Genomic DNA, 16,082 nt, shown 5'->3' with positions numbered 1-16,082 from the left:
AACCAACCAAACAATACCCCTAGCCCATCCCCAACAAAACCACATAAATGCTTAATTTGCTAACCTAAAACTCAGCTTATACACTGAGCCTGTCTTTTATGGTCCTCTTCTGTGTTTATGTTTTCATAACGTGCATCTTAACACAAGGATTGATTAAATCAGATTGAATCTGATTAAATGTGTCAATATGTTGTGACAAAATGCACAGAAATTGCACAAATAAAAAGTACACAGCAGACTGTCATTCTCTGCTTTGCCTTCATGGTGACAGAGAACCTGAGAGCCTTCGCTCGACCAGAGCAAAGCCAGAGCAGCACGCAGTGCTCCTGGACAGCAACGTGGAACATTAAGGGCAACCACGACTTGCAGGTCCTCCCTGGTGGTGGAAGACTTCTGCACCCAAGGCCCAGGGGAGCTCAGGGAAAGCATCCCCACCAACCTCCACTCAATGCCCACTCACCTCTCTGCTCGCACCTCATCCTACAGCGACCRCGGGCTCTTGTTGCTCAACGCCGGCTGCCACAACCCATCACGCAATGGAGGAGGAAGAGAGATCAAGGCAGAGCCAACACAAGACACTTTCAGCAAGCCACAAACTGCTCTGCTGGTAACCAAAACCCTGGAGCTGGGGCCGGGGGCCTAGCACGGCTGGTGTCCCTGCCTGGGGCTTGCTCCCCTGTGYGCTGGTGGGACAGCACATGAGCCTGGCCTTGGCCCTCAGCTTCCTTGCGTGGACGCGGCAGCGGTGCCTTCGCCCTCTGCACACTGCAGCTCCCCTGCCCGGGGCTCGGGCCGGCACAACCCCACGGCCCTGCGCTCTGCCGCGTACCTGCCGGGGCTGCTGCTCCTCCTGTGGTCCCATCTCCCCCACTTCCCAAGCCTTCAGGAGGGGACCGTCCTCCTTCATCTTCCCCTCTGGCTCAGCAAAGCCACCATGCTGCGGGGTCGGRGCTGGGGACTGCCCTGGTCACTCCTCACGGAGATCGGGGTCTCCTCGTTCCAGCTCGGCCCTCGGAGCAAACCTGATCCAGCTGCAGAGCAGCAAGTGATCAGGAGCACAGAGACACCAGCGGCCACCCGACAGCGTGACTGCCGCTAGAGCCAACGTGCTGTTACTGGGGAAGGGCCATGCCTCGCCTCCTCCCGCGACGGGCAAGTCCAGACACTTCTCACTACCTTTTCTTTTTAAAACAAATAGACTTTCAAGCAAGCATTTTGTGGGTGCCTGCTCCCAAGACAGCCAACAGCTCCTTAAGAAGTCCTCTTAACAGTCAGCAAGTCACTCGTACAGTAGCAAAAGTCTAGCAGTTAAAAAAATACTCTGGAGCCACGAAATATACAATACATTCAATAACAAAAAATATAGATACAAAATACGTGCTTTAAGGCTGTGTACAGTTTAACTGACGATTATTTGAGGGCATTAAATTACTCAGCAACAAAAGAAACGTGTGAAGAAAATTCCTTAATATGAGGCGGGAGGAAAAGGGCAGCAACATATCCTGACAGATTTTGTTGATGYTTCTATAAAATATTTTTTTTARCAAAATACGATCCAGATACACTGACAGTCCAAGGTGTGGGGCTGGGTCTGCTCGTCCCAGGTGACCTGTTGTCGTGGGCGCTGCGGTGGCCCCCGCGCAGCTCACTGGGGCCCTTGGTTTGCTCGCCGCTCTTCGAGCATCCGGCACACCCACATGGACACGACTTCGGCGTTCCCGTCGTTGTACTGCACGATGAAGGGGTGGCCCTGGAAAACRGCACAGGCAGAGTTAGCTGAGACAAACACAACTCTTCCTTCCCCCCAAAAGTATCTAAGTTTTAACTTTCTGAAAAAATACATCAGAATATCTTGTGGCCAAAATCGTAAAAATGCAGTAAAAGACTRGTCCAGTTCAGTGAACTTTTCCTTGTATCCATATTATCCTCTGTTCATATAGACTCTACTGARGCCATAGTCTAGCACTCTTGAAAACATTGTATTTTTTAGGTTCTATTTGTTCATCATGTTTTGGTCCAGCTCCTTTCTAGGATAATCTGTCAGGCTGTTCAACCTCTACAAAATATTTTGGTAAAAAGATATTCCACCAAAAACATTTACCCAGTAATTTCTTTGTAAAGGTCTGCAATCTCTTAATTTTAAACCTTATCTCTGTAACAATCTCTTTTTATACCTTTTTCTCATTTATTGACACAGTACTCTCCTTTGTCCAAATGAAATTAGAGGAGTAATTGTGTCCACAACCTGAACTGCTCCATCTATGGAGCAGAGACCGAATTGTGCCATTTGGCACGTGAAAACACACACCCGTTCACTTATATCCATGTCCTTGACTTGTGTAGGTGGAAACCTCATGCCCTACCCCTCACACACCCTTCATCCCTTAAATCCCTTAAATGGATGGCTCTACAAATTACCTAAAAAACCAATATCCCTCCAATGTTAAGTCCCTCTTATTACTTGGTCACTGATTTTTGTGCTGGTAGCTTCAGGAGCACCAGGCGCCAGCGTGCTGCAGCACCTAGGCGGTGGTCCATACTGGGAGGCACTTCTTCATGTACCTAAGTGCTAGCAGATGCCATTTGGAGGGATCAGTTGACAAAGAAATGAAAATCTCACTTAACACAACTGAAATTGGTCTTCATGAGAAGCTACTGCAGGAAATTACAGTATGATAGGAAGAAGGATAACTGTAAAATATTCTCGCCCGTGAATTCAATGGCTACCACAGACACTGGAAGGTGGCATCTCAGACACCTCACAAAATCAGAACAGCACCTCAGGAGGAAACAAAAATATGGCCTGCAATTTCGGCAGCCAGCTCATGTCTCAATCTGGCCACATTCCTAGAGATGGGAACATGCCATCTTCAGATGAATCTCAAATGCAGTATAAAAATCCACAGGAAACCCAGTACCGCAATTATATAAATGGCTGAAAGAAAGCATTTGCCAGGAGAAACCATCACGGATGATGAAAACCTCTACTCCAAATCACTCAAAAGCAGCTCGTTTTTTTTGCAACACTAAACTTCATAGTTCTTGCAAACAACGTCTGAAAATAATCAGAGGAGATGTGTTGGGGAGCCTTTGGGGATGGTGACGTACATAYGGGAATTACCAGCGCGCACAGCGCGATGCCAGCCCCAGCAGTGAGCGGTGGCAATGGGCTTGCTGAGCATGAGAGCCGGGCTGCGCAGGGCCCGCGAAGCCTGGCACGAGGCTGGGCGAAGATGGCACCGAGCGGAGCAATGAAGCAGCACTGGGCTAAATAGAGTACCATAAATCCTCGCAGCGCCTGCTCAAAGCCATAAAACACTCTGCRGGCCAGGGCCAGCAAATGCAGGAGCCACAGGAATAAAATATGCCATCAACTACAAAAAATGCAGAGGAAGCATAAGATGCTTTTGCTTCAACCCTTTGGGATGACTGGAAACTCAGCTAAAACTTTTAACAAAGAAATATGAGATGTGGAGGACCTTTCTTCAAAACTTACTGGGACCAAATCACCTGCTTTCCCAGTTAACCTTGTAGAAGATRGGTGGGAGGAGTATTCTGGTGGAGTGACTTAGCTGAGCGAGACATTCACCAGCCAGGAGAACAGGACACACSAACTATACCACGAGGAGCTGCAAACGTCGCAAGTGTTTTATTTCTCTGCACTGACTCCTGGTGCCCTGAAAGCTCTCCGGATAATGGCCCTGGGGCTGAACTGCTTTGTAGCATGGGTCCCWGCCAGCCACAACCTCAGGACTAGGCAGAAGGGCAGCTTCCCTCCCCGTATGGGCATCTCCAGGCTGCCGCCCACATCCTGGCGCCTCCTCAGGTTTTGGACACAGGCAGAAGATGCAAGAGGAGCCTCAACCAAGTCCCGCACATGCAGGGCAGAGCCTAGCCCTCTCCTCCACCCCAGCAATTCCTGGCATCTGACATCTCCATTCGAAGTTGGTCTGCATCCAGAGGCAGGAAGGATGCTGCCASTTTGCCGTCTGAATTACAGGAGGTTCTTGCTGAGCTCTAGCACCTTTCATTTTAAGCTCACAGAAGAAAGCCAATGCAGAGCAGTTCCCATGGCCGGGGGATCCTCAAACGGGCAGCTGTGGGCTCTGGTAGCTCACAAAGCCGGCACAACAAGGTCTTCGGTTCTTCCCCCAGGGCAACCTCTGCTGCACTCTCCTTGTGGGGAAAACCATGAATTTGGTCCCTTCACAGTGCAGAGAGAGGAAAAACATAGTAAAAGCAAGACAAAGCTAATAAATAAATGAGGCAAACTCATCAATAGTCAGGGAGAGCCAGTTCTTATCTCCACTCATCTCAGAGGGCTAATTCCCATAATTAAACTGATAAGGCCCACCAACTTCAGAGAGGACATGAGGTGTATTAAAAGGAAAGGAAACRCTCAACAAAATGGGGAAGGGGGGGTCCAAAAGCAGAACAAGCACCCGCTGGCAGGATCGCTGCAGGTGCCCACAGCCATGGGGAGCTGCTCGCCGTCCGCGCTGGAGCCCCGCGGATCCACGCCGTTTAAATCGATCACTAGACCCCTGCTAACTGAGGGCCTCGGTATGACTCTCGTGTGATTACAGGTTTCAAAAGGAAAGTCAGTTCAAAGAACTTGCTTTCCTCGTCTCCYGTTTGTCAGCGCTTCCCGCAGGGCTCCAGCCGCAAGCCCTTAATTTTATCCTGAGGCCTTTGAAATTGTGGGCAGCTGCTACCTGCCATTTCATTCGACCTTTCTGAGTTTGCTCTTCRTAACTGCTACAGAAATGGATGTTTTCCCCCAATATTCAATTTTTTGAAGCAAATTGCTTCCTTTCAGCCATTTTTAGTTGTAGACAGCAACTTTAAACTTGACAGGAAGCTCTGAATTTCCCATCCCGGCAGACGTGTGTGTTCTCACGTACAGTCACCGCTTGGGAAACGGGCCACCAAGGAAGAGGAGCGTATCCAGAGGTATCAAGAGCCCATTCAAGAGCTTTGAGGACGGCAGCGTATAGCTCAATGCTACCGAGAGAAGATGAACGCTCTTAAAATGATGCATTTAAATACACAGACGCTTACGGCACTGAGCATACGGACAATGTCTTTTTCCTTCCAACACCTGGCTATTAGAAGTCTTACTGTGGTCTTGAATGTCTAATACCAGGAATGACATGGAAGGGAAATGGCACCCCTACTTTTTTTTTCTTTTTACCACCTACTCCAGACATGCTGCATAGATTAGGGTTTTAATGTGTTACTTAACAAAGTCAATCTGAAATATTCTTGTTTTTCCTTTGATTTCTGCCTATGAAAACAATTCAGAAAAGGGCACAATTGGGAATCCAGTGGCAGGAGTCCCGGTGTTTATTCCCAATTGCCATATACTTTCCAGTATGACCTTCATGAAGCTGCCTAATCTCCCTCAGCCTCATGGTTAGAAAGGGAATAAATGATTTTGCCCTGTCATGAGAGTGCTATGAGAGTTAGTGCACATGTCTTTTGTACAGCACTTTGGCATTTATGGTGCAAAAAAAGTGAGGTAAAGGCTTATTATAAACAATATAGGCTAGAAATAGCTGTTTCACCTCTTAAGCAAAACAACAGTCAAGGACACTAGTGAGAAGTAGGAAAAAAACAATCAAGAGCCCACAGACAAGGAAGAGCAGATGCATTGGGGCAATTAAAAAAAAAAAAAAAAGCTATTAAAGACAGTCCGCTTCTCCCATGAATCTCCTTTACGATGGAGAGACTGCCTGCAGAGGCAGGGATCTCTCACCCATATACCCTGGCAGTTAAGCTACTCACAACAAGCAGGGGAAAGCTGSAGGATATGCAAGGTTTAAAGCATCAGATACCCACACTGTTAGTCCTATTTGCTTTGTTTTGCGAGGTTATTTCACTGAAGCCTTGTGTTTTCCACACTCATTTTGCTCCCTAGGAATAACTTTAACTTAAAATTACTGACCGTTTAGATTACTGTTTTGTTTTCAAACTGTACTGCTCTAGTGAGGATTTTTTTGTAGGCTGAAGGGATGTTTTTACCAGAGTTTGATTTTTTTTAATGGGGAGTGGGAGAACAGAGGTGTTCACCAGAGCTAAGTCTGCAGCGTGAAGTGGGACTGTTTTTGCAAAACTTGGCTGACAAGCTCAGGTGAGGCAGTGAGAACAAGGTCACAAGCGTCATGGGACTTACAAGGTCCAGGGACAGCCCATGCTGAAATCTAGGCCAAAACCACTTTTCTGCTTCTAATACCTGGCCTCCCTAGGCCACAACTGGCTCAGCAACATCTTGCTGCTGCAATCATGTCTGCAACTGCAAAATAAATGTATGCCACAGAGTACTACATAATTGTGGACAAGGTGCTAGTCCATCCAACTTGCCTTTGGTCTGCTTATAGCAATGTATGAAGAGAAAATGCAATGAGAACTACATAAAAGGTACTTGCAGTTAGCATAGCATTCTGAGCTATGTCAGGGAAAACAGGTAAGACTTCTTTCAAAGCCCCAAATTACCGTGATTCCACTAGTAGCAGCCAGCTCTGCTCTTAGCAACCTCTTCACAAGGTCATCCTGACACGTTCTCAACATCTGGCCATTATTCGGCATCTAGTTCCCCATTTCCCTTTCTAGGCGCCTAGAGCACTGCAGCCATTAACCCTCCTAGTCCAAAATATGCTCCTCAGAAACCAGCATCTTTCACTGGAGATGGTTTTGGAGGGGACAGCAGACAGAAGTGGCAGGGAGATCAGATGGGGAGGAAAGGAAGGAATGAGGTGGAAAAAACAGGTAAAAAATCAAACTGCTAACGGAGAAATGTAGCTGCCCAGCTCCAGGTCTAACACATGCCCAGGCTGCAGGATCGGGCCATGATAAACTGTCACTTCAGGAAAGAAAATCAGACCAAGATGCAACAGCTTGGGCACCAGCTATTCGAGAATTCTGGCCTCTGAGCATCTCAGCAACAAGTAAAAATCACTGGCATCAACAGACCTTGCTTCAACAGTGAGCAATAGTTCTAAAACAAACACAAGCAACCCATTGTACTTAAACATTCTGGTATCGATCTATTTTGTTTTGCAAGGTAATGCTGAAAAAAACATTAAATGCACAGAGGCTTGAAATGTGTTTGCASTCGCAGTGAACAGTTTCTCACTGCCCTGGTGAGACAGCGTTCTCCATTTGCCATGGTGTGCACACCTTTTTGTAGTGGCCATTATTTTGGTTTTTTTTTTTTTTTAGTTTATTTTTTGTATTTTTGATAATAAGAAATTAGCTTGCTTTCCGGATAGAGAGAGACTCCCAATCCTGCCAACAAATCCCCTGGGCAGCTGCTGAGTTGGGATGCTGAGCTGCACTGGGCTAACACCAGCAGAGAGCCCGGCTCTTTTCACTAACATCCACATCCACTCATTGCAAACGGGCAAACCAGGGACTGATTTTAAACCTTCCTTAGTAAAATCACTGTAATGGAGACACTGTTCATGCCCTATCAGTGATGGTTCATCTAACATTTGAGAGTCTTGGTAACACGAAAATCTGCCCAAAGCTTACAGGCCTAATCACGGAGGGAAGCATTTCACCGTGGAAAGGGATGCTCATAAGAGGAGTCCAAAGGTTTTGCGGTCCGTCCCCATAACAGAGCTGACCCTATYCCCACGGCATTTCACCCCTTTGCTCAGACCTCCACATACCTTAGTTATGGAGTAGCAACCATGTCCTKGCCAATCCTTAACTACTCAGCATGAAAAACTGCTGTTAATCGGCAGGTCCAACATGTCCGAGCAACAGAAAATACATTGCAAAGCAATCGCCAGGCAGCTCTGTGGTACCGGCCGGGGTCCTGGCTCTGCGGCGCCCTGGCCCGGGGGCCCCGTGCAACCTGCTGCTCGGCTGCACAGCGCTGCAGCAGGCAAGGCAAGGCAAGGCAAGGCAAGGCAAGGCAAGGCAAGGCAAGGCAAGGCAAGGCAAGGCGGCCGCGGCGAGCGTGGAGCCGCTCGTGGCGGGAAAGGTCAGGCAGGACGGGGCCGGGATGGCCGTCGAGTGAGTGTCAGCCAGCCTAATTTTGTGTGTCAACTGTGAAAATTAGATAAACAATGACAAACCAGGCTTTTTAAATGAACTTGTCTCATCTCGTTCTCTTGATAAAGGGTACGTTTCCCAGGCTGCAGTGTCCCGCCGGACAGGTTAACTCTTTCCAAGGGGAGCACCTCGCACAGGGTGATGTAAATGATTTAAATATCTGACACGAAATTAAAAGGGCGCTGTCCCCCTGAGCACACCGCTCTGGTAATTCAAACACAAACCATCAATCATTTAGCCCAGTCAATTAAGTCGCCATTATTCAAGGGTGTAAGTTCCATAATTTTACCTACCCATAAAACTCTGCAATTTGCTTTCCTGGCATTCTGCTCCAGATGATGTCTGGGATGTCATCATTTCTGATATTAACCTGCCCGCAGCTTACCGCAACGGGCTTTAAATGGTGTCCTCAGCGGGACGGCAGCCACGCAGGCCTTCTCCAGCCGGCGGGCACGACGCGGCCCCGCTCCCGTCCGGCCCAGGAGCAAGCGCAACGCAGCGAGAAACGAAACACCTGCTCAGGGGAGACCAAATTCCCTCCAAGAAACAGCCGCAATAGGTGGCCCTGCACCGCTCACAGCCCCAAACCTGCGCTTCAGAGAGGCTCCAGCCTCACCGGAGGAAGCGTGGCTGCTGGCGTGCTTTCAGCCGCCTCCGCAGGCGGCCCCGCGCTCGGGGCAGCCGTCCCCTCCCCAGCCRGGAGGGAGCTGCAGCGACAGACGTGACCACAGCCCAGAGCAACGAGGAGCAGCAAGGATGCACAGAGAAGGGGTTGCAGGGACAGAGGCCTTGTGCTCACGACTACGCGACACCCGAATGCAACCAGCGCCCCTAACGAACCAGAAACGGCAGTAAGAGACGTCCCTGGCGCGCGAGGTGTGCTGCTAAGCAAACCGCACCGCTGCGGGCTGCAGCAGTGCCGTGCTTTAAGTGCCCTCCGTCCTAAGAGTCCTCCCAGACCGCACAGCAAAAGGACTGCGCCCAATTCACTACAAAGCAGCAAAGACAAATTATGCATTTCATTTAAAAATTTGAATTCAGCATAACAAAAAACATAATAAAAAGATCCCAACTGTTGCAGGCAGACTATCAAGACGATGGTAGTGCCCTTAGACAGCATTTCAAATACAGTTTATTAGCGTGTGATATGAAAAGGGTATTTTTATTGCATGATATAATGCAATGGGACCTTGGGCGCTCTGCAGAAGGACCTTGCACTCAGAAGTGTAATGAACCCGTAGTCCAAAAAACATTATACTGTACATTAACCTATCATTAATGGCACATTAGGGCTAGGGGCATTGCACGCTTGCTGGTCAGGGCTCCATCAGGACAACATGGAGAAAACCACAATCTTCACAGGCTTTAAACAAATAGAGAAAATAAATATTACTGATGGCTACAGGCTGCTTTAAGGAAAGCTCACTCTCTGCTTAACATGCGATTTTGATGCCATTTTTAAAAGGAGAGGGAGAAGACTGTGCAGCAGTTCATTAGGCAGTATTAGAAATGGCATGTCGCTGCTTCACGGCCCGATGYCGCACGGTGCGTCGGACGCGCCAGCCAGAGCTTTCCTTCTGCAGAAGATGGCAGCTCTGAGCGCTGGGCATCTTTCAAGAACAAAATGAAAGCTGGAAACCTGTTCTCCTTCCCCACCATGCCCTAATCCTGCTGACACTGCCAATGCCTCCCTGTCTGTAGGAGCTGARACCCAGGAGGAACACGGGCCCTAGGAAATCCCGGCTGCCCACAGGACGCCGGGGCTTGTGGCAGGGGCGCCCGCCCAGATGGCCGTGGTGCAAACACTAAATCAGAAGAGCCTGGCTGGCAACTCAGCCCTAGCTGGCTAAAGGAGTGCAAGCTCTGCAATTTTGGGAAATGAGAACTTGGCTGTAAACCACTGGACCACAGTTGTCACCCCCCCGCCAGTTCTCCGATTGCTGCCGATGTTTCTATGCTATTTACAGCTCTCGTAACTAACTGAGGGCGCACGCTCCAGAGGAAATTCCTACCCCTCCCAGGTTGGGTGGGAGCAGAAGCCAGGCCTCCGAAACGACAAACGCAAACCCCGGCTCTGCAACCACACAGGACGCCCGGAGAGATGAGGCGCTTGAGTAACCCAAACTGCCCGGGAGTGGCCCCACGTCTCCCTCTGGTGACCCCACCGCACAGAAGATTTCATTACTACTGCCTCCAGTAGTGGAGGATTTTACATCTAGAGCTTCTGCCTCCAAGGACAAGCCAAACTAAATGCTGCTCTAATTATCTGTGCTAGCTATCCACAAGGCCAATTTCTGCTCCCACAGCCAGGAATAGCAGCTAGGAATCCTCAGGCCAATACTCTATAGCTGACTCCCAAATAGTTGCTAATTCATGGCAGTGAAGGTGTTCAAGCCTCCGTGGGCTGCTCTGCACAGCAAGCTTCTCCTCCACTGTTTGCTTCTAAGGCTGGACTGCAGTAAAAAATTGGAAGCCCTTAAACACTCACACCGGTCCATGGAGACATGGAATAGGYACATGAGTGGAAAGACCTTGCAGGGCACTGTATTTAAGTGCAATCTGGCTGTTGCATTCTTTGTTTTTCTTTTACAGTTTTAGGATGCATTTTGATCATGGCAGCTAACCCTTCACAGAACAAGGAGGGTATCTGAAGTGCGCAAAAAAGCGGTGACTGGGTGGCCTGGCATGTCTAGAAAGCATGTCTCCAGTGTTTGAAACCACCAGCAAGGTCACYCCTTGCTTAACAGACATCCTTCTCCAGATAGGAGGCCCTTGGCCTCCCAGGTGGTACCTGCCGTGATGGCACTGCCAAATCACGGTTAATCCGGTTGGAAAGCATTATCTTTTCTTACCRACTTGCACGCCTGGGTTTGAACAGGTACCAAGTGTTCAGCGGCCCGTTTCTCTCTCCCGCTTCCTACCCTCACTGTATCAACTTCCCAGGGTTAGGACTGCCTCTTGCCAGGCTTGGCAAAAATTCAGCATAGCTGAGGGCCTCCTCTCAGCCGGGTGCTAGCCCGAAATCTCYCGCAGCAGGGGTCAAACACACAGTGCCTCAAATACCTCTGCAGGAGCCTGCGAACACAGGCAGACTGAGGGCCAGGCGGTCCAAGAGCCAGAAACACAACCACCCCTGCGCTAACTTCTCAGAGTTTCCCACACCCACGAGGACACCACCCGTAGCTTCTGCCGGCTTAGAGAGCAGAAAGGATCGGCACCAGGGACACGAGAACGGCGGGGTACCAAAAAGGGTCAGAAAGCTGCAACGAGCAGCGGTGTCTTCTGGGTGCGTATGAAGTAGGGATAAGCACACATCTATAAGCGAAATCAAGGATCGCTAGTCTCCTTGAAGTTTCTGCTCTCCTGCCTCATTCCCTCTTTCTGAGCTGTTAATAACACAGCCTGCTAAACACTTCCACGGCGAGTGTCAGAAAGTGGTGAGTTTTGTTTGTTGCATGGCCTCCCTAACATACATTGTAATTAAAATGTTGATTACTAAACAGTTTAAATATATGACAGACAATGCAGTTAAAGTCTACAGTTAGGTCAATATGTGATTTAGATTTGCCATTTAAAAACTCTCATTTAAATTTTGCATACATTAATCACTACCATACTTCAATGTTCTGATATCCACCTGACTACACTATTAAAATAAAACTTGCTGCCCCAGGGAAATCCTACTTATTCTTAATTGTTTCGAGGCTTTGATGGGCTTTTAATCTAAGATTAATTTATGCAATTTTAAATAACTCTTCTTATGATTAATAAGCTTGAAAATTAAAAGGAGTCTAAAGCAATTATAATGAGCATTTGGTCATAACCTCATTAGGAGAAGGAGTGAAGGATAYAGCTCTGGAATTCTTACAAGACTACAATTTAAGGTTACTTTCAGAGGAGTCAAACAGTTCTGGAAATTGCAAAGGCAGATTAGCCTAGGTCAGTGTTAGAGCTGGGGCTATCTAGATTAGCACACTAATAATTTTATTCATCTGATGATATTTAAGATGGTGAAAAGATGGTACAAAGTGTATCAGACAAAATGATAAATGAATAATGCTACTAAGCAGTCAAATCTTGGAGCTAGATTTCCTGTTTACCACTATTTTTTCTTTTGAGAAGTATTCTTTTTTTGGATGTTTTTTCTGAGTTGGTAGACTAACTTTTTCCAGTGYAGTTTTACTTTTTGTACAATAAAGATAATGGAAAGTGATTTTCAGCTGCTTTAGTATTTTGGTTGAGGCATCAAAAAGACTGCTGCAATTTACAGAATTTATCTTTAAATGACATTTCCCAAGTGCAATGGACAGACTAAAAGGAAGAACAGCTTAACTTGTTATTCTGCTTCTGTGCAGATCTTGCCATTTCCCAGTTTCTTGCCTCCCTCCTAAGTCCCAAGGAAAGCCGTGGCGGCCCGTCCCTCTCCAGTACTCTAAGGCTCACCACCCGAAGAGGAACAGTCCAGATACCACATCTGAATATGCACTTTTAAACAGTAATATAGATCTCCCATTATGATTAAAAACCTTTTTTAAAAAAAACTACCAAACAAAAAAACCCCCTTCCTCTGAAGGGTTGGACATTGGCCATAGCCAAACGATGTGCTGGTGGCCCTAAAGACAATCCTCAGGAACCTCTTGGCTCCTGGCTGATGTGTCCAGGCTGGATGCTGAGGACTACAAACTCATCCCCAGAGCCATCGAGAAGGTATTTTTCTTCCAGCCAGCTCAGCGAGAACTACAGCTACTCTGTCTTCTGCAGCATGGAGCTCTCCTCAAATTGCTCAGTTCCTTCCTATTGCAGGGCCCTGGGGCACCGTGGGGTGAGTGTGTGCATTCACGTCAGGGGGATTTTTGCTGTTCTCTTCCTGTGGCACATAGTAATCTCTAGGGCTCTTCCTGTACTTCTGTCCTGAAAGTCYAAAATTTATTACAGGGTTTTGGTTTTGGCTGTGGCACACAGGAGTCTATTTGCCCATCTGCAGATCATTCTTTCCACGGCCGTTTTGCTTTTGATATTTGCTGTTAAACCAGCAACTGTTCTTGGCATGTCCCTTGGTGCTTAAGCTAACAAAATGAGGTAACTTCTAGCAAAGGTATGTCTCATGATGACTCTTAAAAAATTAAGGCAACCGAAATATAATTGAAGCGTGCTTTTGCAAGTGTTGTTGAGGTTAGAAAGAGCAGTAGAAGAAGAAAAGAGAGTGTGGCCCAAGGCTGATCGTGTATGTCAACATTAGCAAGCTGTCAACAGCAGAAGCAGATCTGTAGCATGAAACGGCTGGTGCAGCATCGCGGGGATGGAGGTGGCTTGCTCCGCACCGGCTCTAGCCTGGGTTGTGGCCACAGTGCATCCGGAGCACTTTGCCCTTAGGCTCATTTGGATCAGCTCAACCTCTGAGCTTCAAGGTCTCTTTGTGACGAGGATCCAAGACCTCTCTGAGACGAGGATCAAAGCGCGGTATCTCTGAAGGATCAGGAGATTCACACCAAAACGCACGCCTCACCCAAGCTCTAACAGACGCACCCTCAGACGCGTACCTCAGCCCATGCCTCACCGTAAGCGCACCAACGGTCTCAGCGACACCAAACAGAACCAGACAGACAATAAAAGCTGATTTAGCATTTCCTTCAAATGGGGCCTGAGCGTTCCCCTGGCTCAGAAAAGAAAGGGAGCAAAAAYGCAGTCTAAACGTTGAGAAACAGGTTTTTATCAACAGAAAGAAGGGGGGGGGGGAAGCAAATTACTGCAATGATTTACACAAGCTCCTAAGTTTTTGCCACCCGGACCTTGAAGGAAGCGCTGCACACACACATAAAATACGCCCCCCTCCAGAAAAGGAAACGGCCTGGAAACTACAAGGAAGAACGAAGCAGCCTGCATTTCACTAGTATCTCAGTAATGAAGTTTGTGCAATTAAAACAAACAAGCTGTTTTTTAAACTACTAGAAGTTCTCAATAAGCTCATATYGAGTTACAGGCCTAAACACCTTCCACATCTGGTGCAAAATAACATACCTGTGTGCTGTCAGAAAAATTAAATAAATCAAGTATTGAATGATCAAATATGAACAAACTGTCAAATCATACTCTGTCCTAGGAGCAGAAAAGGTATYGATATAAAACCATATATGAATGATKGCATGGAGTCCTTCCAAAAACACAGAAAAGAACAAAAATAYATCACCACTAGTTGGCTTGAAAAAAAATTCCTTTGACTCTCACCCAAGGTCATTGAATAAATGACCAAGGCCACGAAAACCACTTCCATTCTCCGACTTGTATTTTAATGCCACCGTTTCCTAACGGGAGCCTTTATCCAGTGAAAATCGCGGCTCCCCCGAGTCAGACGGCCAGATTTCCCCATCGTGGGAGCAGACCTCAGCGGTGCCGCTCTGATTTACACCAGCCGAGCGTTTACCCCAGCATCTCCCATTAAAYGCAAGCAGGCAGATGCACGTTTATGGGACAATGAACTTTTCCACGGATGCCGCTCCGAGTGCTTTGCTGTTACTGCCTTAATAAACCCGCGCGTTCCAGGGCTGCGGCAGCTGCCTTCGCCGGGAGTCGGAGCAGCGAGCTCCAGCGGAAAGGCCGCAGCTTAAAAAATCATGTTTAATTTAAAAATTAGAAACTGGAGCAGGCTGTGAGCACAGAGGTTGATTGAAACAAAATTTAAATTCCTGTCAAGCCCATTTAAACACAGGGGCCCTTCATAGACAATTAGCCGCTCCCTGTGAACGCGGAATAAACTCAGGCCTGGTCACTGTTAGAAGAGAGCAGCCCTACTGTGAGGAGCTGGAAAAAAATTAACTAAAATCAGGCTGTATGAAATATTTAGCCTCCCAGTTTATCACAGGGGTTTGAAAGTGTAAACAAGACAAAAATCGATTCCTCGGTGCCCTCCAATCAATCCCCCAAAATGGTTAGGGCATCTGTTTCTGCTAAATTTTGTTTACTCTGGCAGATTTGCCTTAATTGCAGTTGTTTATCTCCCATTGTCCCCGGGGCCCTAATCTCCCGATTACTAATACTTAACACTCATTTCACATCTAAAGCTACTTCTAATCCTCAACAGGTTTCTGGGGCTCTTAAAATTATTGAAACGGCGGAGACAGGCGCTGCAGCCTCTTTGTGCGGGGAACATTTCCTGATCCGCTACCAGCTGGGTCCGATCACCACCGGGGAGGGCCACAACAAAGGTGCTAAAAGGCTCTTTCACAGGCTCCGCCGGGAATTCAGCGGATAAAAAAGCGCTTTGATGGAAAAAATCCGAACAAGAGGGCTATAACAGTCCAGCCAAATAAAGTTACTGTCATAATCAAATGCTGTCAATCACAATGAAAATCCAATTAAAAATCTTTCAGTGCAGCCCTCTTAAGTAGAAAAATGTCCCCTATTTATATGCGTTTTTTTGTCAACGGCACAAATTAGAAAGTAGTATTAATTGATTTTTTACTACTTTAGGTCCTGATCCTCCAGCTGAATTTCTGTGCATGCAAGAATCAACCAGCACAAATCTGATTAAAGGATTTGAGACATAATGCACACAGGTCACTAAGAAGCCATATCTGTATCTCCTGCTTTATACTCTGCTTATTCATAGGCAATTATTACTATTATTTAATACTGCAGGAGTGTCTTGAGGTGCTAATTAGAATACAGACCCACAATAGCCGGTACTATACAAATGTCAGCAGTTTTAATCTGCAGTGGGTCTGAATCAATTTAAAATTCCAATTTTATTATAAGAATAAATATTACACATAGGTTTCCAAAGCTGCCTGTTACAGCAAATTCTACAATGAATTTGAAAGCAACGGGAAGAATAATGTGCTGGGAATTACAGATACGACTCTTATTTTAGAACTACTAACAGTCTTTTTTTTTAATATATATAAACACGGAGGGAAGGCAATCAACATAAAAATATCAGTAACACAAACACACAAGCTCTCAACGCATCTTCACTGAAAGACTGTAATTCTGCTACCAAAACTGAGATGTAAATATTTGTCCAA

The 16,082-nt window shown here is 47.1% G+C and overlaps 1 protein-coding gene across 3 annotated transcripts in view; it reads right to left on the bottom strand.

Moving 5' to 3' along the window:
- Window positions 1-1,558: 1,558 nt before the first annotated feature.
- MAP2K5 (mitogen-activated protein kinase kinase 5) overlaps window positions 1,559-16,082 on the bottom strand; it is a 142,473-nt gene continuing 127,949 nt past the window's right edge. For all 3 annotated transcript variants that reach the window (XM_085305448.1, XM_085305449.1, XM_085305450.1), the window contains one exon: window positions 1,559-1,750. In XM_085305448.1, the coding sequence (XP_085161574.1) occupies window positions 1,646-1,750 (105 nt within the window). In that variant the 3' untranslated portion in view covers window positions 1,559-1,645. The remainder of the gene's footprint in view (window positions 1,751-16,082) is intronic.

Source organism: Rhea americana, unplaced genomic scaffold, assembly GCF_003343005.1.
Source record: "Rhea americana isolate MKP2758 unplaced genomic scaffold, rheAme1 scaffold_22, whole genome shotgun sequence".
Classification (NCBI taxonomy): Eukaryota; Metazoa; Chordata; class Aves; order Rheiformes; family Rheidae; genus Rhea; species Rhea americana.
The sequence above is the reverse complement of the archived record's forward strand: the minus strand, read 5'-3'. Positions and strand labels throughout refer to the sequence as shown.